General features: G+C 34.3%; 1 protein-coding gene and 1 non-coding gene across 2 annotated transcripts in view; one reads left to right on the top strand and one right to left on the bottom strand.

Moving 5' to 3' along the window:
• Positions 1–1684: 1684 nt before the first annotated feature.
• The window catches only part of LOC120432611 (uncharacterized), a 47511-nt gene continuing 25013 nt past the window's right edge, over positions 1685–24182 (top strand). Inside the window, exon 1 of the mRNA XM_052711292.1 lies at positions 1685–2361. Within this exon, the coding sequence (XP_052567252.1) occupies positions 2250–2361 (112 nt within the window). The 5' untranslated portion in view covers positions 1685–2249. The remainder of the gene's footprint in view (positions 2362–24182) is intronic.
• Positions 15860–15931, bottom strand: Trnap-ugg (transfer RNA proline (anticodon UGG)). The gene has a single exon. It is a non-coding gene; the product is annotated as a tRNA-Pro (tRNA).

Below are 24182 nucleotides of genomic sequence, written 5' to 3'. Positions count from 1 at the left end.
GACACTAGTGGTTGGTACTAGCAATGGTGGCCGACAGCTATAAAGTCAACTTCGTTTTTCCTTTTACGAATTAAACAAAAATTATACTGAAATATAATACCCAATCTACTCAAATTTTAAAATAAACATTGAAAATATTTAAAAAGCTATGTAATAAGCTAGACTAAAATTGAAAAAAAAAACAAGTTAATGCCCATATAGGCTCAAAACATTGTCCCGGATTATTTCAAAAGGACGCATGAGCCATTGGTCAAAAAAAGCCCTTTTTGCATCGGTATTAGATCAACTTACAAAAAAAAAAAAAAAATCAAAAATGCTTGGTATTGTTCATAAACACGTCCTTCAAACTAAACTGAACCCTAAACTGAAAATAAATGAAATTTTGATTCAATTTAAAGATACATGAAAACTAGTGTTGGGGTCAGGGTGGCGCTAACGACCTTTTGAAAACTAACCTGAGATTTGCCCAATTTTATTGCTTTAAAAGTTCACTCAATTACTTAGTATTCAAATGTTGCACAATTTTAACAACCAAATCTTTAATTTCAGACCAAAAAATCATATTTTTTCATTTTCGGGAGAACAGGGACAAAATCTTTAAAATTTACAATTTCTCGGTTTAAGAAAATCATGGGAATAATGTTTACTTTCATCCATTTTATCCCTTTTAAAAATTAAAGTTAAAAAATTTTTAGATGCTGCTCTTCTTCTGGTGACATCCAGTATCCTTGGAAACGAACTTGATTTTCAATAAATGTGATTCGAAGATTTTTTTAAAAATATGTTTTTTATGTTTTTTTTTAATTTTTTAAGGGGTTAAAATAAATGAAAATAAACCGTTTTATGCATGTTTCTATTGTAAAATTGACTCAGGAGCACGAATATGATAAAATTATCGCCAGAAAATGAGATCTAAGGGGTCTCCCGAAAGAAAAAGTATCTATTTTATGTGATAAACTGCCTTACCCAAAGCGTTCTTGGTCTCAGATGGTAGTTCCAGACGCTCCCTTCAAGCTCCAGGTCGAATCGAGTAGATATCTGGATGAAATACTTTTTTATTTGAGTTTCAAAATTGTGCTATTTTTCACTAAAATGCCAATAACTCCCTTTAGATTTAACCAATTTGGATGTACCACCCCGCATTTTGTTGTATTTTTAAGCCCGTTCAGATGCATTTTGAATTTTGAAATTTTGACTCACTTCCCGTTGAAATAGAGTGCTCATATTTTTACCAAATGCTAGTTTTATATGTGAAAACAAGCTCTGAAAATTTCAGGCAAATGTTAGTTAAAGGGTTTCAATAAGTACAATTACAATATTTGTCATCTAACAGAAAAGTAAACTAACAATAATTTGTATAACACCGTAACATAACATTATCATAACACACTCACACACACCGACATCAAAAACCCATCATGTTATTCATGTAACGCACCTTCCAACACTCGTCGTTGAGCCGGTCCCGTCCGTAGATGGTGGGTGTTGTTAACCCTGCCTGTGTACTATCGCTCGCTACCATGACAACAATTGAATTAAACAACACAAACAAAGCCAAACTTTGAATCGCAATGGAAACCTGAATGGCGAACGATGGGGGGGTACGGGGAAAAGAACCATTCATTAGAACATACAGGTGAAATTTGGTTTGGTTGTGTTCAGAGCGTTTTTCCCGTGTTGCAATTGATGAGTCGCGTTCTACAACTTGATGTGTGTGGAGGAGGTTCAGTTTTTTTTTTCGCGATATTTCAAACTCTTGTTTGAAGTTTTGGGACGGCCGTCAGTAGGTTCTGGTAGTTCGGCGTAGATTAGTCGTTCCGTGAGTACTCGGCTGGAAGGTTTGTTCGGCAAGAATCGAGGCAAGATTAATCTGTTTACCTGAAATCAAGCTAGATTGGGGGTGTATGTGTGTGCGTATTTGTGCATTAATCAGAGTAACGAGTGTTGACTAACTAAGACTCCGGCTCCTGTTCCGGATTGTCGCGTAGCAAGTGGTTCCAAAAGAGTGTCCTTTTTTTCTCTCGTGAATCTTCCGCCGAAAAAGTGATCTCTCACCCTGTTAATTGGATTAATTGAGAGTGAACAAGTGTCTATCGACTCAGCTTCGCCGTGAATGTCGTGGCCATCGAGTTGGAAGATTCCGTTCCATCTACCGGAGGAAAGCAACTAGGAGATGCATCCGGCTCGGGATGGTCAACAAGGACGCCGCTGAAGTCGGACCAAATTGATGACGAAAGCAAACAGGAATAATGAAGCACAATTTGGGCGCAGTCCGGACGATGGCCACCTTGGCGGGTCTGGTCCTTGCCGGAATGGCGACGGCCGGGTACGGCAGTGATCCGCATTTGTTCGAGAATAGAGGTAATTTTTTAACACCCTCGTGGGGTGGAGTTGAGAGAGTGTAGTGCCGGGACACGTGTTTGACCGGCAAACAGGTGAAATTAGGGAGGGGGTGGTCTTTGTTTTCCCAAATGAAGCGCAGATTGGACGCCGAAAGGATTTTGCTGGGACTGTTGATATGCAGCGCGTGGGTGTGGGTGTGGATATGTAGTACAGATTGGACGAACTTGATGACGATGTATCCCTAGGCAGAGAGAGGTGTTGTTTACATTTCGACGTGACGGAATAATATTTGATGAACATATCGCACCCCCACGTGCTGTCGTGTGCTATCCAGTTGTGATAATCTGATTAAATTTCACTGTAAATTGTAATTTTAAATTTGCTGACGATTATGAATGAGTTAATTCAATTGGTTTCTGGTTTGGTTGTTTACTGACCTCTAAATATTTAGTTTGATGCATGCACTTTGTTTCTTCAATATTGTTTTTAGAATATTTGTGGTTACTTTTTTTAATGTCTCCATTCCATTCTAATTTTAATAAAAATTCAGAGCATAATTAACAAATTTGTGTTTCAAAACATGACCAAATTTTGCTTTATTATTGAAAATAATTTGCAATTAATTTGTTTCTCTTTGTTTTTCAAGGTTAATCTGTCACTTTTAAATCAAATTTGTTTAACTTTTGTCATTTTAAAAATAAAGAAATTTCAGTTGGCAGATTGTAAACTGAAGTAAAACCTGATGATTTTTTTATAATCTCCGAGACACTTTGCAAACATATGGCAAGTGTTAAATTAATTTATTTCTAAGGTAATTTGTGACAGTTTGGCTTTATTTTTTTTACTAAACCCTGACTTTTTTAAAGTTTTGAATCATTAGGCATTGGAAACAGTCACTTGTTTTTTTTCCTGAAAAACTAAAATTCTTTTTAAATTTAAATAAGCCTTTTTCTATGTTCATAATTTTTGGTAACCTGGACTTTAATCAATGCTTTCTTAATTATGTTTTGGAATAATTATTGATTTCAATAAAACCTTCAACCCTTTCAAGCCTGATGGGTCATATGACCCGAAAATCAAAATCAAAAAGCCTATAATTTTCGTATTGTCCTCTGAATCATTTTCCCATCATTGAAGATTTTTTTTTTGAAAATTCAGGCCTGAAAGGGTTCATGGAAATTGTAATGAAATTATTTTCTATTGTATATTTCCTATTCATTATTGAAAAAGAATTCCAAAATTTAAATGAGAAATGAGAGCAGACATGACATTTGATTATTATTAGTTTTTTTGCTTTGTTTTTTTCCTTAGCAAAACGACTTAAAGGGTAATGTTTCCTTGGGGTCAAGCGAAAATTAAAAAAAAATTCATCACACAGAGGTTGGATCAAATGACAGGGAAATTTCTGTAAAAATTCAAATGCTCATAAGTTTGCGAATATTTAACTAACGAATATTTATTTGAATGGAAAATTAGAATAATTTTGGAATATGGTTATTTGTTGAATGCTTATTAAAATATTTTAATTTATTTTTAAAAATTCAGCACTTTATTTCTATTGAAATAACACTTTTGAATTTACCTACATATCTGGAGTAACACGATAAAGGGTAGATAAGCGTTTTGACAGTTTAAACCATTTTGCTAACTCTCAAGCTTTATGTAACTCTCTTAAAAAAAAAAAAAAAAAAATACCATTCAACTTTGAGGGATTCTTATTTGTCTTGGAATTTGGAAAGCAGTTCTAGCTGTCAAAATGTTATGCGTCCTTTTCAATTACTGCCCCAGAGTTGTAAATCTTCACCTTTTGTTGTTATTATCGTGAATTTTTACATAGTCAAATAAGGTCTATGTTTATTTAATTTTCAACTTTGTGACTTCACTGAAAAGTAATGGGGTCAAAAACTTGAAAACTTCTTTTGCAATAAATTGAAACATTCATTGAGTTAAATAACTTTTTTTAAACATTACATTTTGATAGTGAAATGCAAAAAATAGGGGTTTTAGTTTATTAAGTTAATGTTGCTTCAAAATGTAGAAAATTATGATTAAAATCATTTAAAGTTTTTTTTTTCATAGCTAATAATTTGAAGCCTGTGTGCTCTCTTGAGCAAAACATTAAATTTCACGGTATTCTAAAATCTGCATGAAAAAAGGCAAAAAATATTTCAGAATAATATCGTACAGAACAGTCACTGAAAAAATTAGCAGTAGTCCAAGCAGTAGTTCATGATACAGAATTTAACCACTTGACACAAAATATTCATCGTAAAAAATCCTTTATGAGAGTTCAATTTTGTGAAATTTCATTCAGCTATCCTTATTTTACTGAGATTTTAGACAATTAATTTGCTTATATATCTCCTAAACAAAGAGTCACATCCTAAACAAAATAGTAGTTTATGCAACAAGTTGCAAAAAGAAGATTTTTTCAGCACGAGTTGTACATTTATCCAACGAGGTTTACCGAGTTGGATAAATACGACGAGTGCTGAAAAAATCAAGTTTTGCAACGAGTTGCTTACAACATTTTTGATAATTCCGAAAAGCGCTTCATGTGTTTAGTAAATTCACCGTTCAAAACTAAAACATATTGAAAAATGTAACTTTTCGATACTAGTGTTGAAAAGTTCAACTTTTCAGCACCCATTTCAGTGCTGAAAAGTAGAACTTTTCAGTACTGTTATCGAAAGGTATTAATTTTCCATTCTGTTATTTTTGGTAAGGAAAAGTAGGCCGTTTCGGTTCTCCAGAAAGACAGGAAAAGTTGACAGTTTCACAGTGGAATTGCAAAAATAAAATTGTGTTTGTTGTCATGGTTTACAGCAAACGGGAAATTTGAGTATTGCAAAAGCTAAGACAAAAAAAAATAATGATTGCAAAATCCTCAACAAATTACATAAAAGAAAATTTGTTGTATGTTTTTTTTTCTAAATCATAAGTAACACACATATATTTATTTTACTTTCCTTGAATTTTATTTAAATTGTTCCTCCCATTTTAATAATTTTTAAACTTAAATATCTCAAACTTTGCGTTTTCTCTCGCTGATGTTTGGAATAACGTTTTTACACATTATTTTGGATTTTTTTTGGAGGGCCTCGTGGCACGGTGGTTAGCGGCTTCGGATGGGGAAGTAAAACGTCGGTCCATTTGCGTAAAAGAGGTTTTGGTTGACTCACCACACATAACCTTCGGAAGCCTAGAAATGAGCAGAAACTTGCAACAGAGACCACTAAAGACTCGGGGTCGTGAAAGTGGATTGCTTTGCTTTTTTTGATTTTTTTAGTAATAAAGAAAAAAAAAAATGTCATGTGTTTTGAAATGCTGGAAACTGCACATTTTATAATCCATGGCATGAACATTCAGCGCTATGTTCACTAGAAATTTGCAATCAATTATCTGCATATCGTAAAATATTGAAAGTAGTTAACAATGTCTTCAAAAATAAGTTTTAAATATGCCATACACTTTTTACAACTTCTTCAAAAACTCGTCTTGTGAATCTTGTAAAGTGTTTCAATCAAAATATAAAATGTTAAATACACTGAGGAGCAATTTGACAGCAATTTGATAGCAAATTTCATGGCGACGAGCAAGGTTACCAGGTCAAAATTTTAAAAATCTTGCAAAGTATCGATCAAAAATCTGGAAAAATCTGGCAGACGAAAATCTAACATTTCGCTTGTGTGCTATCCTCAATGGTGAAGGGTAGAGAGGATATGAATTGATTCAAAAGCTTGTAGAATTCAATTGGTTTAATGAATTTTATGGCCTCAAAAATGCTGAATATACGTTCTCTTAAAGAAAAACATATTTTTTTTTGTTTTCAATCAAATTCGTTCATTTTAATCAAAAAGTTGTTCAAATTTGGGCCGAAAGTGAAAAATCTGGCAAAATCTGTCGATATCTGGCACTGAGAAGGATGAATCTTTATTCTGGCTGACACTTGAAAAATCTGGCATTCCCAGATTTATCCGGCAACCTGGCAACCCTGGCGACGAGCAAATTTGACGAGAAATCGTGGAAAATCACTAGTCCTAATTATCAAGTGTAATGTTAACTAATGATCAATAATAAAAAATGTGTAAGACAATCAAGTTGAGCATCTTTAAAGTTTATTGCCCTCAAAATGATGTAAAGATGTAATTTAATTTCAATAGCCGTGTCGGAATGTCACTGGCATTATTATTTTTGCAATTCTGTCAGTGCCATAGAGGCATTTTCGTGTCATTTTGTCTGTTTGTTATCGCGCCACCACGGGTTCGGTGCCATCGATGCTGACTGTGACAGATGAAACGACACCCAGATATGGAGGTACCATCCACAGGTGACCCACCCACACACACCCTAACAATAGTAGCGGCCAGATCAGATCAGATCGAATCACACACAAACACACACACACACACGTGAGCAGACACAATGGCGATGAGTTTTATTTATGAAGAGATCTAAATAGAATAATAATGTTAAAAATAATGCCCCGGAACGCCGCTGCTGCCATTTCCAGCCAGCACACCTGGAACCGATTGTCGAGCCCTCGTGTGTGGTGGCATCACGTGGCAATTTTGGCGGTTATTTGGTTTCCGAACAGATTTTTCTGGTGCCTCTCTTTTTTTAAAGGTCAATCTGTTTTTGCAGTGACAGTTTTCTCTTTTCACACACTCACAGTGACAGTGTCGCGAGCACATTTGGACGGAAAGTTTTCGTTATGCTTCGTTAAGCCGAATAATTTGGAGGTTTTCACTTTTTTGTTTGCGGATTTTATAGCAGTAATGAACTTTAATGAAGTTCACGTGGCCATCAAATTTGGGGCAGGGCCGTTTGGGAGCTGTTTTTACTTTCGGATTTGGTGTTTATGACTAGAATTGGAAGAGACTACTTTCTGATGATTATTTTATATAAAAATCAATTTAATCTTTTACTCATAGTTTTTGATTACAAAGTTTTTTGATTCAACTTTTGATCAGTATTAATTGAACTTGTTTATTTGATTAAACTAACCTTTTTTTGAAATTTTTTATATCCCCTGTATAAAACAACAACGTAATTAAATCCAAAAATATTGTAATAGGGATGTTCAAAACAGATGTTAGGGTATACTTTCCCTTAATGTACCCTCTGAAAGTGTTTTGCTGAAAAATTCAATAAAATCACAATTTCAAGCAGATATTTGTCTACAAATCTTTTATTTGGCTTTTCCGCATAATTTAAAACAATATTGATTGACATTTAACCCTCTACTGCCCAATTTTCATTTCGATTTTTTTTATTTTTCCCAGGTTCAGGAGGTCATTTTGAACAACTTTTGTTCTACGAAAAACTTTACTTCTCTTTTTTTTTATATTTTTCTTGTTTTATTTTTAGTATTTTAATTTGCATTTATCTAGAATAGTTTATCTTTGTTTTTGGTAGTATTTGGCTTATGCTATCACCTCCTATCATTACATTTTGCCTTTTTTTTTTCGTGTTTTTAAAGTCACTTTTTCAATGTTTTGCTTGTTTTTCATAATTTATGCTCTAGAATGGCACCATTGTCATTTAAATTTTAAAAAAATGCGTAGAGGCTGGGACACTGCATAAGTTGCTGCATACTTCTTTTTACTTTAAATATAGAAAATGTTAGTGAAATACACAGCCAAAATTGACCCTTAAAAATGACATTTTTTAAAAAATTGGAAAGGTCACATAAAACAAGTAAAACTTCCAACCCATGAATTTTCTAAAATTTTAAGAGTAATTCTTTCCAATGCTTTTAAAGATCAAAAATTGGTAAAAAAATAGATTTTTGGCGATTTTTTAAATCGAAACCCTTTTACAGGCGGGGTTGGGTTTTCGAAGGTTAATTGTCCTTTTCGCCAAATTAACTGCATTTTATTTTTATGATAATTTTTGGACTTATTATTTCACACCAATAAGTCGAAATAGTGAAATAACACCAGGAACTGCACACTTTCGAGCAAAATTAAGGGGGTCCAGTATAGGACAACGAAAATGACGGATTTTTCTAAAGCTTCCAAAAGTCCAAAACCCTAACATTTTCTAAAATTTTAAGAGTTCTTCTATCCGGAGCTTTTAACCATCAAAAATTTGTTGAAAAATGATTTTTTGGCGATTTTTTAGATCGAAGCCCGTCTAAAGGCGGGGTTGTTCTGTAAAGGGTTAATTGTCCTTTTCGCCAAAATAACTGCATTTTATTTTTAAGATAATTTTTTGCCTAATTATTTCACACCAAGAAGTCGAAATAGTGTAAATTAAAAAAAAAAACATTACTGAAATAACACCAGGAAGTGCTAACTTTCGAGCAAAATTAAGGGGGTTCAATAAAGGACAACGAAAATGATGGATTTTCCAAAAGAGGACAAGAATTTAACCTACAAAAATGAAAAATAAATGTTTTTTTTTGCAATTTTAACAGCAACCTATAAATAATTATGAACAACCTAATTGCAATTTTTTTTAATCAAGAGTATAATGTAACTGTTTTTTTCACGTTAAAAGTACCAAAGGTGATGAAACCATAACAATTTATAATGAATCAAAACAACAGTTTATTGTACTTAACTGAAACATCATAATTGATGTTTAAAATTATTTTATAACAATACATTAATAACATGACTAAAATATGTTGTTTTTTCAGTAACTGTAAACAAATTTATTGTTATTGTGTTAACATGTGTTTAAAAGTCTGTAAATTTGTTTTAAATATTTTTTAGCCATGTTTGTTAACAAAATTTTTTTTTTCAACGAAAAGAGAGCAAAAGCTCTCATTTATTGATTATATGTTATCATAAAAGGGCAAAAAAAACTTTATTTTTAATTTGCAATTTTTCTGCATAAAAGCAATAAATTGATGAAAAAATAGTCAGAACTGTTGAAAAGATTTCAGATTTCATTTCTTTGCAAAGAGTTATGAAATAGTGCTTAAAATATTGAAAACTTGTGAAAAATGCCCGTGAACTCTTCTAGGGTGTCCAATAATGGTTAAAAATAATACCGTAAACTGGGGTGACTTTGATAGCCCGGGGTGACATTGATAGAAATTTGATTTGGCCACAAATTTCGATACATCCAATGTAATAGTCACATTTTTGCATATATGTTTGATAATAAGCTATCCCTTAATGCTTACATACCCAAAATTCTCAAAAATGTTTAGATATTAATTTGACAGGCATTTGAAAAACCTATCAAAGTCACCCCGGGCTATCAAAGTCACCCCAGTTTACGGTAAATGGATAAAATTGTGCTTGGATTTATCCGAGTCGTTCAAAAATGTTTATTTTGGAAAAATTGTAACTTAGGCCGATGCAAATATTTAAAAAAGTTTTTGTCCCTCGGCCCTGGCAGAGGTCAGGGGGGGGGGGGCAAAAAAAAAAAATAAAAATTTAAATAACAAGCCATAGTCTTTACATTTAAATGAAAAAAGTGTTTTAAAATGCATTTTACACTAGTTCAGTTGTTTTGCAATCATTAGTTTTCAAAAAATCTAAGATCTGACAAAAACAAAAATTGTATCGAAAAAAAAGATTTTGCATCGAAAATTTTCAAAAAATCTTAAGATTTTTTAATAAACCCAAACATGCTAAAAATGATTTTAAACGCAGGAGAATGTTTTTTAATTTGATTTCAGCTGGTTGCACTTGAATTTTCATTGAAATTTTGAAGTTTATTGCAAAAATATGTTTTTTGCCCCCTGATTTTTCGGGACAATTTTGAAGGGGGGGGGGGGGGGGGGGTGACAAAAACTTTTAAAAATATTTGTACCAGCCTTATTTAAATTTTGTGATTTCATTTATCAATACAACAATGCGTCAACGAACAATAAAAATCAATCAACTGAACTACTTATTTTAAAAGATTTTAGTTGAGTGGACTTTGATTCCAATAAATTTTGTAATCGCTTGAAAAACGCAATCACTGTTATCTTGGAGATTATAAAATTAATTAAATAAAAGGAAACCTTAGCTTTTTAAAATAATTTTCATGAATAACAAAAAACACTATAATTATAATATTTTGTTCTGATCTCATAAACATTTCTAATTTTTCAAATAAAAATTATTCTATTTTTTTTAATGAATTTTAGGAAGTGTAAACTTGATTTTTGAATTTTATTTGAAAAGGCTGAGCTTAGCATGCAAGTATTATTATTTCTCTTTTCAGATATAATCTTGTTGGATTAAAAAACATTACTCATTTAGAGAGTATATTTAAAAAAATTTGATGATTCTTAATCACATTTTGAAATTCATGATATACTTACACTGCCCATGTTCGCATAAATGTCCCATATGCAAAAACAGCAAGCTGAGAAAAACGCAAGGGAAGTTTGTCCCACACATAAGGCTACGTGTTAAGTTTTCACGAAAAAACAGGATTTCCTCCTGATTTCTAGAACAAAGTACTGGATGTTATATGCTCTTTTGAAAGAGCACACGATTTTTAACCAAACTGCATCAATAACTCAAAAGTGATGAAAATGCATATGGGACATTTATGCGATCATGGGCAGTACATAGGTTTGAAGTTTCTTCCAATTATAATTTTTCTTCTATTTGATTTGGATGAAATTGGATATTTAACATTGATTTGACTAGGAATGGAACAAAACACTTTAAAAATCCATTTTATAATTGATTTTGCTTTTTTTTTTTTTCAATAATATTGAATAATTGTAATCGATCAGAACATTAGCAAATAATTCTGTTAAAAAAATTTAAAATCTGTAGTAGTCACAAAAACATCTATTTGCTTACAGCTTTTCAAAAGACATTTAAAAAACAATGTTTTTGGGGCCACCGAATCTTTGACATTGTGGAAAACTAGTTTCGACTCCCCGTAAACATCACCGGAGCAACACATACACGCTCATTTGGCGAATCAGGAAAAAAGTTTTTCTTTTTGAGCTCCCAGATGTGCACGCTAAAAAGATGTTGTTCTTTTTTTGTTTAAAAATTATTTTTGGTTGGTTTGGTTTTTATGTCCAATTTTTACTAATTTTTTTTCAAGGAAAGTTGTAAAGATTTAAAAACACTTTTTTAAATATTTTCTGTTATTTTCGGGAGGGGAAGGTGCCCTTTAAAAACCCCGGAAAGAGGGGGGAGTCCCAGCCGCATCACGACGGAATTTTGTTTACTTCCCTAAAACAAATAGCAAAATCACGGTGGAAATGGTGGCTTTGCGTTGGGGCGTTGAGTCTGCAGCCAAAAAGCAATTCTTCATTTCGGCCCAAATCGGCCGGAACCATCTCCGGGTGGGGGCCAAAGTAGAAGACTAAGGAAAAGAAGACGAAGAAAGAAGTTCAAACAACAAAAACTCCAACGCAACCAACCCCCGAAAGTTGCCATGGGGAGGAGGTTGGTGGCAGCGGGGGTGCAGAAATGAGTTTTGTGACAATAGCCCATAAATAAGCACATAAATGAATTTCCAACCCCCCCTGAAAAGCGCGAGTTGGGTGGTGAATTTTCCGCGGGTAGATATGATATCCGCGCACGGGGAAGTCATCAGTTGAATGGATCTCGCCCCAGCCTATATAGGGGAACTATACCCTTTCTCAGCCTATTTCTATTATCGGCCTATCAGCACTTTGATCATGAATTACAGCTTTCATAAAGTGTTTTTGACTGTTTCAAAGTAATAAATAGCTCAAATAAAAGTGAGCAAGCAACTCTCCATTGTTGGTACATCTGAAAATGTTGATTTAATAGCGGAAAATGGCAAAAGTGATGATAATTGGTCGAACGGCTTAGAGTGATTAAAATGGGTATATTTCCCCTACTGAAGAGTTTGGGTGGGGGTGGTTGTAAAAAGGCAAGGAATCACTCTGAGGGTCGTCCCGCGGGCCGCCAAAATTGGGATTGATTCGGGGCAATAAAGCAATGTAAGCGGTTGCGCGGAAATTCCACCAAACTTGTTTATGTTTATTAGGTCAAAGGCAAACTTTGAGATTGGGAACGCGGGACCACAATTTGGAGCGAGGATTTCGCCGGATTCAACAATTGTGTTATTTTGCAGGAAATTGCTGGAAGTTTTGCCAACAGTTGAACAACGTAAACAAATGAAATAATTGGACTGATTTATTGTTAGCTTATTTTTAAAGTTTTATCTCATAAACTGATTTCATCGTTCTAAAGCTACAAGTTTTCTTTTACATAAACTTGATGTCATTTTCTAATTGATGAATTTGTTGTTTTTGTTGAAGAGCAAATCTGAAGAGTGTGAATGTCATCGTTTTTTTTTTATTTTGACCAAAAACTTTTGGGAACTTTATATGTTCTAGGAGACTTAAAAGACATATTTTGCGCAAGAGTTTAGCATGGTACAAAACTGGTACTGGAGATTAGTCTGAAATAATTTTTGAAAAAAGTGATTTTGATAAAAAAATTGTCAAACCGAATATCAAAAAATAAATTTTCAGTTGCAAAATCAGATTTTCAATCAAAAATTACTTAATTTTGTTTAATAAAAAGATCCCTTTTATAGTTATAGGCTTTTTTCATAAAGGATAAATTTTCTGAAACTAAAAATTTTTCGTGGAGAAAAAGTATCAATTATGATGTCAATTATGAAAAAAAAAAACACTTTTTAAGGGTTAAATCCCATTTCAAATTCGAATGCAAAACGCTAGCTTCCACAGGCCAATCAAATGGCGTCTATGGCGTCGCGAGGCGCGACGCATATCTTTTTTGCCGGGGCCGATTTTTCGAAAAAATGACAAACTTTGAAGGTCTGTACCAAGCTCCAGGGTGCTCCAAATTTCAATGTTATATATACCAAAAGATGCGCAAGGTTCAGGCCTACACGCCAATGATGTTGAAAAAAAAAACGCTTCAGTGGCCAAAATGCCTCAAAAAGTGACATTTTTGAAAAAAATCTTTTTTAACGGGTTAAATCCCATTTAAAATTCAAATGCAAAGCGCCAGCTCCTGTTACGTCCAATTAAGCTCATATTTTGGCTCAATACGCCCACCGGAACAAACCCTTGAATGCCCGCCAAAAAGTCATTTTTGTTACATCCTAGTGTACATCTTTTATGTCAGAAAAAATCTATAATTTCACATTTGAAAATGTGTAATTTTGCTACCGGTGTAATTTATTTTTTTCAGTCAAAATTTTGGTAAAATTACATAAAAAAGATGTTATTTTTTTTACTGTGTAGGCTAACATTTTGTCCAAAGTGTCCAAAATCAGTTTTTCAAAAAGGGTTCAAAAAACCTTTAAAAAATTTACAAAAGTTTGATTTTCAACATTGAAAATCAAACTGATAGTTTTTGAGATAGCGTGAGTTGATTATATAAAGAAGTACTCATTTTCATAATCTAATCTAATCTAATCAGACCCTAGCGCAGCCAATCTTTCGAAGGGATCCTGGAGAGTGCCTTAGGTTAAATGACGCCTAGCACTCTTCTTGTCATTTATTAACATTTGTAGTGCGCCATTGCATCGGAAGTCTATTTGCAAAAATGTATAGAATCACTCAATCAAAAAAATTACAATGTGTACCTCATTTTGAGATGAATACTTTAATTTGAAACGAAACTTGACTTGACTCTGATTGCAGAAAAAATGTTACAAAAGAAAAAAAAAACATGAAAAATGGGTTTTTGTTTATTAATTAAATTTTTCAACTTTTTCATGAGGATACCTCAGCGACTATTTAATATTTTTACAATTTAATAAACCTAAAACTTGTGAGAAATTTTCTGATTTTCCTTTCAAAATTTGAAATTTTAGGTCCGCATTTGAAAATTGCTAAAATTGCAAAAAGGCTGACCTCATAAAAAATATAAGAATACAGTATCATTTTCTTTTTTTTTAATGAACTGATCCTACTAGAGAGAATGATTTTTTTTTCATAAAATTTGAAGAATGATTTTTTTTCATAAAATTTTTGAAAAACATGTTTTAATTTTTATTTATTGTTTTTTTTTTCGGAAAAGTTTTAATGCCACCATACTTATTTGTTGAAAATATTATTCTTTTCAAGTAATTTACCAATAACTGCTAATTTTTTTTAAATAGAATTCAACTCATAGATAACAGAATCTTCACTCCTAAAATATAAAAACTTGCATGTTCTCTGATGTTTTTTGTATAAATATTTTATTTTTTAAATAATGATATCAAAGCTGTTGAGTCGAACAGCTTTTCAAACAACTCCAAGATTTTGACCATTTTTGGCCACATTTTTGACCTCTTAAATTCAACCGTGTACTTTTACATTCATTTTTTTTTCGGAAAGTTCAGCAAATTTTGCATAACAGTGACGCTTCGGATATTTGTTGTGGGTCGTGCACTGCTTGAATGTGGGGATTTTTCTAAAATAAAGTAAAAAAAAAAGATAGGTACTGTCACTTACCATAAAATATTTTTAGAAAAAACCCTCTCATTCTAGCATAACGTAAACGTTCAAAAGAGCCATCTCCTTATGCAAAATTGGCAGAACTAAAAAAATATCTTTTAAAAGTACACAATTGAATTGAAGGGGTAAAAACTTAAAAATCATCACTTTTTTAGAAAATATTTTCTTAGAATTTTTATTACTCGCGAAGATTACATGCAAACCCCTTATTTTTTAAAAAACTGATACCTTCTGAAAAGTATTGCAGGGTTACATAAAACACGAAATTTTAAAATGAAAAAATGTTTTTATTGCAGATTCGAGAAGTAACGGAAAATGGTATCGAATTTACAACAATTTTTCAACTTTTTTACATGAAAATACACCCAACTGGCAGTCGCATGATTGTGATGCATGGTGGCATGAAAGTATATCAGAATCTGCATGAAAACTGTCCTCATGCATTTTTTGCGATATAGGAGTATGACATTTTTGCCCGTTACCGACAATTTTCGACATTACCGACGGCTTTTTGGTTGTATTTCACAAAAAAAACACTTTGCAGTACGAGGATTGAACAACCAACTTCTTGATTATTGATCCGACACGCTACCACCGCGCCATGGACGCTTGATGAAAAGTTAGTGAAAGAGCACCAACATATGCTTCTCTTTGGAGTGTTGCTCGGGGACGGGCCAGCATTATATGTGTTGGTGAGAACTGCAGATCGCTGATTTTTTTACACGCGGGCAAAAATGATCTACGGGCTTGCTGCAAAAAATGTTATAAAATGTGACATTTTCTGCAGCAAATCCAATGTTGCAGATTTTGAGATATATTTTTCCTTTGGGTGTACAATACGGAATTTTTAGTTCGTCATTGAATCGGTCGTCAAATTTTACACAAAAATTCCATTGACACCACATTTCTATCTTTTTACGGTTTCGAGCTACAAATCAATAAAAACGTGTATTAGTAATCCAAAAATATCCTAGAAGTCGTACCACCCCCCGTCACGAGATATAGAAAAATGGACCTTGGATTCGTGATTAGGAATCAAAATTGCCCCTTAAAGCAAAGTTTCACGGAAATCGAAAAGGGGTGTACAATTAATGTTTAGTAAATCATAGTCAAACGAAAAAAAAAGAAATAAAAAAAAAGAAATCCGGGCTCAACCGGGATTTGAACCCGGGACCTCTCGCACCCAAAGCGAGAATCATACCCCTAGACCATTGAGCCGCTCATGCTGGTTCAATTTAGTTAGTCACTCATAAATTTCAAGTTTGGCCCCCAAAAGCTCCCACCATGGCATGTGCGCTGCAGTCGGTTCGGTTCGATTCAAAAGTGAAAGTAAACTTGAACGCGACCACTTTTGCCTTCGTGCTTTCGTGGTCTCTCCAAGAGATTTGACCCGTTGTAATAGACCAGTCATTTCGATTGAAACCGTTATGACTTTGGTTGCAAGAAAAGAAAAGTGAATGTGAAATGTTGTCGATCGGTAAGGTAGGTTTATTTTAGTGACGGTTAATGCACTGTTGTTTGCAAATTGAAACGATTTGTAGTGATTTAAATCTGCCTATTGTGTGCAAATTAAGCTCGGGAAACCGATACCTGCTAATGAGTTTCAATCACGCAATAGAGTCAATCCCGCAGCAGATGTCGTGAAATGAGTTTTTCCATTTCCACATTAGAACAGGCCTCAGTCATAGTATTTTTAAGTTTGCTCCTAACACAAATTCGTGCATAGAAGCTTTGTTGTTCGCAAAACCACATTGAAGCGTGGCTTTGAAAAACTTTGTTTTTCCACTCTCAACGTGGCCAAAACCACAATTTCGCTTCACTTAGTATACCACGTGCTTCCACAGCAGACAAAAAAACAAAAGTTCGCCTCAAAAGCGTCGATTCGTCATAAATTTTAAACCAGACCACCGCCATCATGAATGATGAAAAATGTCACAAAGCGTTTTTTACCCGCTCTCTCTCTAAAATTTGTGTGTGGTCAAATTAACTTCCGGCTGGAAAAGTACCACCCACCCCGGTCCAAAATCTGGTACGGTTCCGGTCCACAAAGCCACCGGACTATGTTTGGCTCATTAATACATTAATCCGCGGTGTGTGTTTGGTCGCGCCGTGGCGTGCAGCAGCATCATAAAACGACCTAGAACCACTTTAGAACGCCCGGAATCGATGCTGGATATAGGCACTCGAAAAAGGGCACACACACACACAAAGCCTCATCCGCTCGCACACAGCATCCGTATGGTGCATTTCAAGCTTGCAGTTGCAGTGGGTTGTGGTGGTGGTAGTGCAATTGGAGCACACTCGTGGTTTTCCCAGAGTGTGAGGGAGGAGAAAAAAATATTGTGACACAGTGGGATGAGATTCGATTAATTGTAAATGTATTTTTACCCGATTTTAGCCGTTTTGGTCGCAAATAAAAAGTGATAAGTATGACTTACAGAAAAATAGTTTGTTTCTCGCCTAACGTTTGAAAAAATCATATGAAAACTACAAATGCCATTTTGGCGGTGCCTGGATCAAAGAGCCTTTGTCTGAAATATGTTTATCGGATCCTTTAAAATTATTTATCACAGCTCGAGGAGAAGGGAGAATTTCCTTACGAATTCCCCATTTTTCATACTCTCAACTAGGTGTTAAACGCCATGCTTTCACGTGATTCAATTTGAAGTGTTTTTTTCTCACATTTTGTTGCATCCCTTAGAAATGCTCTACGTTTTCGAATTCTGATCTAACAAAGGTTTTCTTTTGTAAATTTTCTCAGCTATTCGATCACATTGTTCTGTGGTTTCGCTAGATTTAACTTTATATCAAGGTTGTTAATCGATAGAATTATCGTCGATAATATTATCGTCTAACGATAACGATAATTTTCAAGCTTCCTATTAGGCTTCATCCATAAAGTACGTCACGCTAAAATCAGCCAAAATTTACCCCCCCTCCCCCCCTTTGTCACGCTTTCCCTATACTTATAACACGCAATGTCACACTTTCTCAGACCCCCCCTCCCCCCCTAGAGCGTGACATACTTTATGGATGACGCCTTAGTATTTTTTTGATATTAAGGTATGTTTCAAAGTATAAATACTAACAATAATCATAATATACCGTATTTTTTGAAAGTACTCATTTTATTATAATTTGCAATATGGGTATCAAACGATTCGAAATTTTGCATGCATTTTCACTGTTTCAGAGTTTTTTGAATGAAACACTAAAATTTTCTCAAAATACCTTATTTTCTTAATATTCTTTTTTTTTAATTCAAACGATTTGAAATTTTGCATGCATTTTCACTGTTTTAGAGTTTTTTGAATGAAATACTTAAATTTTTACAAAATACCGTATTTTCTCGAAAAAACTAAAAAATTATAATTCGCAATATGGATATCAAACGATTTGAATTTTGCATGCATTTTGACTGTTTTAGAGTTTTTTTTGAATGAAATACTAGAATTTTCACAAAATACCGTATTTTTTGAAAGTACTCAATTTTTTTATAATTTGTAATATGGGTATCAAACAATTAAAAATTTTGCATGAATTTTCAATGTTTTAGAGTTTTTGAATGAAATACTCAAATTTTCACAAAATACCGTATTTTCTCGAATATACTCAAATTATTATAATTCGCAATATGGGTATCAAACGATTCGAAATTTTGCATGTATTTGAACTGTTTTAGAGTTTTTGAATGAAATACTAAAATTTTCACAAATTTTCGCTTTTTTTCGTAAATTCTCAAATTTTCATAATTGGGTAATTCTCTACCAACTCACACGAAATCGGGAAAAGTTGCCCCGACCCCTCTTCGATTTGCGTGAAACTTTGTCCTAAGGGGTAACTTTTGTCCCTGATCACGAATCAGAGGTCCATTTTTTGATATCACGTGACGGAGGGGCGGTACGACCCCTTCCATTTTTGAACATGCGAAAAAAGAGGTGTTTTTCAATAATTTGCAGCCTGAAACGGTGATGAGATAGAAATTTGGTGTCAAAGGGACTTTTATGTAAAATTAGACGCCCGATTTGATGGCGTACTCAGAATTCCGAAAAAACGTATTTTTCATCGAAAAAAACACTAAAAAAGTTTTAAAAATTCTCCCATTTCCCGTTACTCGACTGTAAAAAATTTTGGAACGTGTCATTTTATGGGAAATTTAATGTACTTTTCGAATCTACATTGACTCAGAAGGGTCATTTTTTCATTTAGAACAAAATTTTTCATTTTAAAATTTCGTGTTTTTTCTAACTTTGAAGGGTTATTTTTTAGAGTGTAACAATGTTCTACAAAGTTGTAGAGCAGACAATTACAAAAATTTTGATATATAGACATAAGGGGTTTGCTTATAAACATCACGAGTTATCGCGATTTTACGAAAAAAAGTTTTGAAAAAGTTACTTTTTGCGTTTCTCTTTGTTTCGTCGTCCGTATCTGCCGCGGGTGACCATGAACGGCCTTGATCGATGACGACCAACTTTTTCAAAACTTTTTTTCGTAAAATCGCGTAAAATTTTGTAATTGTCTGCTCTGCAACTTTGTAGAACATTGTTACACTCTAAAAAATAACCCTGCAAAGTTAGAAAAAACACGAAATTTTAAAATGAAAAATTTTGTTCTAAATGAAAAAATGACCCTTCTGGGTCAATATAGATTCGAAAAGTACATTAAATTTCCCATTAAATGACATGTTCCAAAAAATGTTACAGTCGAGTAACGGAAAATGGGAGAATTTTTAAAACTTTTTTAGTGTTTTTTTCGATGAAAAATACGTTTTTTCGGAATTCTGAGTACGCCATCAAATCGGGCGTCTAATTTTACATAAAAGTCCCTTTGACACCAAATTTCTATCTCATCACCGTTTCAGGCTGCAAATTATTGAAAAACACCTATTTTTTCGCATGTTCAAAAATGGAAGGGGTCGTACCGCCCCTCCGTCACGAGATATCAAAAAATGGACCTCGGATTCGTGATCAGGGACAAAAGTTACCCCTTAGGACAAAGTTTCACGCAAATCGAAGAGGGGTCGGGGCAACTTTTCCCGATTTCGTGTGAGTTGGTAGAGAAAAACCCCTATACTTATAACACGCAATGTCACACTTTCTCAGACCCCCCCCCCCCTCCCCCTCTAGTGCGTGACATACTTTATGGATGACGCCATTAGTATTTTTTTGATGTTATGGTAAGTTTCAAAGTATAAATACTAACAATAATCACAAAATACCGTATTTTTTGAAAGTACTCATTTTATTATAATTTGCAATATGGGTATCAAACGATTCGAAATTTTGCATGCATTTTCACTGTTTCAGAGTTTTTTGAATGAAACACTAAAATTTTCTCAAAATACCTTATTTTCTCGAATATACTATTTTTTTTAATTCAAACGATTTGAAATTTTGCATACATTTTCACTGTTTTAGAGTTTTTTGAATGAAATACTTAAATTTTTACAAAATACCGTATATTCTCGAAAAAACTAAAAAATTATAATTCGCAATATGGATATCAAACGATTTGAATTTTGCATGCATTTTGACTGTTTTAGAGTTTTTTTGAATGAAATACTAAAATTTTCTCAAAATACCGTATTTTTTGAAAATACTCAAATTTTCATAATTCGCAATATGGGTATCAAACGATTCGAAATTTTGCATGCATTTTTACTGTTTCATAGTTTTTTTTATGAAATACTCAAATTTTCACAAAATACCGTATTTTTTTAAAGTACTAAAATTTTCATGGTTTGCAATACGGGTATCAAATGATGCAAAATTTTACCTGTTTTTTCATTCAAAAACTCTAAAACAGTTAAAGCCCATGCAAAATTTTGAATGTTAGATATTTTCCAAAATTCATATTTTTTGACATTGAGAGTCAAGGTGACTTTGACATGCTTAAGATTTTTTTTTTGCAAAATAAAAAATAAAAAAAAATAATTCAAATGGAATCGTATTGAACCAGGCTGGCTAAAGCGTGACAATTCTGGACATTTTCTTATTCTCGGGAAATGCGAGTTGAATTTTGTTATTTCCCGGGAATTCCCGGGACCCAAGAGTTTTAGGTTCTATGCGATGTTATTGATAAGCTGGGAATAATTTAAAAGACATTTTAAACATTTATAACAATGAAACAAGCAATGAAATGATTTTCATTAGTTTATGGTTTTCTTCATACTTGTTTTGAAAACTTTCAGCTAATTTTCATTCCATAGCCTGCAAAGTTCATTTTAAAGCCTGTTGGGATTCAAAACTGTACTGCGTTTTTTTTTTGCGATTCATTATCCTCACTCCTCAATTAATTTTTTTTTGCAATTTTTAATGGATCTGTCTTTTCGTAGTTCGTGATAGACATAATGTTGTTTTTGTCCAAAAGTTTTGTCCACACACAAATAAAAACAGTTTAATTTGGTTTTAAGTTACAAGTTTTGATTATTTTTGAAACAGAATTCTTAAAAAATCTTAAGATTTACAGGCATTTTCAGTTGTGTGTGTGTGTGTGTGTGGTCCAATCCAATACCCGCTAACCGGTAGCGATATTATGGGAAAGTATAGTTTGTATCAGACTTTGTATATGCCGAATGCTGATACAACTTATCTCAGTCCCGGGTATTAAGGTGATGATAGCCCTCGCGCTGCTTCCAACGACCCGTTTCAGAATGACAGAGCTCCTTGCGGTCCAATTCCGAGGTCGCTGGGCATTGTTCGGCCCCGCCTAAACATAAAACAAGCATCTGAAGGAAACTCGATCTATATTTAGACTTCCAATCCCCTCAGGCAAATCAGGGATCAGCGCGTATTTATGAGAAGATAACATGTTTCAACACTACGGATTATTTCACTGCTAGAGTGTTAACCTTCTGATGGCCGACTGCTTAGCGTCCCAGACCACCAATCCAAAGGTGTGAGTTCGAATCCCACCTAATTTATCATCGTTTTTGTTCATATTCAAAGTTCAAATTCCTGATTCCAAATTTCAAAGGTACCGACTGGGATTTGATCCCTGAACCTTCTGCTTGTGAGGCAGATGCCGTAACCATTAAGCCACGGAGCCGGTTGAGATTTATAGGCATTTTCAGTTTGTAGTAAATTTATATAATTTTATTAATGCTTCAAAATTGGTTTTAGTGACAACAAAATTAGATCTTTTTATGAAAAAAAAAAATGTTGTTAATTTTAATAAAGGTAAGTAAATCTTTCCCAGTTCCTGAGAGTAACACTCGTGAAGAGTATCGGAGCCGGCATTTACAAAGCGGATTCAGTGGCAGTTTTTCACTCAACTAATGTTAACATGTTTAGGTTAATGTTAACATTCCATAGGTCGCCTCCCTAAGGTGTCGTGATAAGGTCCAGTTTGTGACGATACACTACCTTCCCTTTACTAAGCAATCGAATCCAGAAGGGAAAAGATCACCAGTTGTGTTGGTCCGAGCCGGGATTTGAACCCCGATCTACCGCTTACGAGGTGAAAGCGTTACCATGAGGCTACGTGGCTCGGTCAATTTTAATAAAAGCTTTTTATTTACTCGACCAACAATGTATAAAAATTCTTAGAAAGTATTTTTTTTCAAGTGAAATAGATACGCTTAAAATTTGTATTTCAAAACTGGTGTGGCTTGACAGTTATTTTAGCCTAGAAGAGTGCAGTGTTTTAAAAATGCCCCTAACATTAACATCATTTTCTCTAAAACTTAACCCTTAATAGCCACAACATCCTTCTAGAAGACAAAAAAAAAACCAAAAATATTCCTGAAAAGTTGGTTTTTTAAAATCACCCTAATCGTTAACAACCCTAATTTGCAACAAACCCTAATATTGCTCCTTTCTATTTGCAACAAGTTTTCTGAAGACAACAAAGCTCCAAAACAAAAAAAAATCGGAAAAATTATTTAAAACTTTATTTTGCGATCTGGACAAGTCTTACCGTTCCAAAAATATTCGAAAATTAATTGAAATCCTATCAATAACTCCTCGGTTACTAAAATTTACAACATCTTCGACATATATGCACTTTCATGCTGGATTTTAGTAAACTGGATGAAAATTGAAGCCAAATCTATTATCGTTCATCGTTGGACAGGAAATTGAGAGAACATTCCCGAGAACATTGAAAGATATGGTCATACTGACAAGGGCCCTGTTTCAAGTTATTGCCAGTAAAGTGATATTCATGTACTTTTTTGAAGCTAAATCTTATAATTTCATGAAAATTACGGCTGATTTAGACATTTGACCCGTAATTTTCTGGTATTATACATTAAATAAGTTTTGTAATAACCTTGAATGCATTTGTAAACATTACATTATTCAATTCAATTCAATTCGGTTTTATTAGTGAATAATCATGTTACAATTTGTTCATTCGCAGTACATAACAGAGTTTTGGAGTTCCTTTCAGCTGTGTGTTAAATCTCAATCCATTTTGGCACGTTTATTGCTTATCACTAAGAGATTACCAAGAGTAAGAAAAAAATTAGAAAAAAAACTTACTGAAATTGCAAAGGAAAGGGGATAGAAATAGAAAAAGCTAAACTAGATCACAGTTTTTTTTATCTATTGTAGATGTGCTTAATCATTAGCTCCCCGAGGGCCAGAAATTGCTCCGCCTTGTTACGGCAGGTCCGAAACCGCGTTATCATCTCACCCGCTAGAGCAAAAAACTCCGGCAAGGAGAAGAGATCTTCTCCGGTTACTTCTTGCTGGGCCGCATCGCCGCTACCGGCAGCGACCACGCTGGCGAACGATCGCCCCCATCCAGGAGGGAACGCTGGGTTGTCCGCTGGAACCGTACGCTGTCCAGCTGCAGGAACGGTAGAGCTCGTATTCCGCTGAGAAGGGTGGGATGCTGCTGCGACGCATCCGCGGTAATTACCGGTATGGTTGCCGTCACAATTGGCGCACTTAATGCGCGCCTTGGTTTGCTCTGCCTTGTCCCCCAAGTCCGCCTTGCACGGCAGTGCACACTTCTCCGAGAGGTGTGTTTCACCGCACTTCACGCAGCGGGGCGGGAGGTTGCAGTTCCGCGAGCCGTGGCCGAACTTCTGGCAACGGTGGCATTGCGCTACGTCCATTGGGTTTTTGGAGTAAAACCGCCAGTTTACCCAAAAACCGTCCAACGCCTTAGTCCGTCGCAGGTCTTGGATTTTGACGGTGCCGCGGTCGAAGTACAACAGGTACAGAGTGTGCGTACCTGTGACTGTTGTCTTGCGCGAGAGCACTTTTATCTCCCGTGGCGTTATTCCGGCACCCGAGAGGTGTCCCTTCAGGTCGGCGATTGGGCGGTCTTGGTAGCCCTGCAGGACTACCTTAACAGCGGTCTTCTCAACTGGATCGAATGTGTAGAACTTGAAGTTGCTACGCTTCAGTTCTTTCACCACCAGATCGAAATTCTTTTTGGTGAAAGTAATCACTTGAACTTTCGATTTGCCAATTTTCAGACTATATTGGAGGCCTTCCAGCAACTCGTCAACATC

Source organism: Culex pipiens, chromosome 3, assembly GCF_016801865.2.
Source record: "Culex pipiens pallens isolate TS chromosome 3, TS_CPP_V2, whole genome shotgun sequence".
Classification (NCBI taxonomy): Eukaryota; Metazoa; Arthropoda; class Insecta; order Diptera; family Culicidae; genus Culex; species Culex pipiens.
The sequence above is the reverse complement of the archived record's forward strand: the minus strand, read 5'-3'. Positions and strand labels throughout refer to the sequence as shown.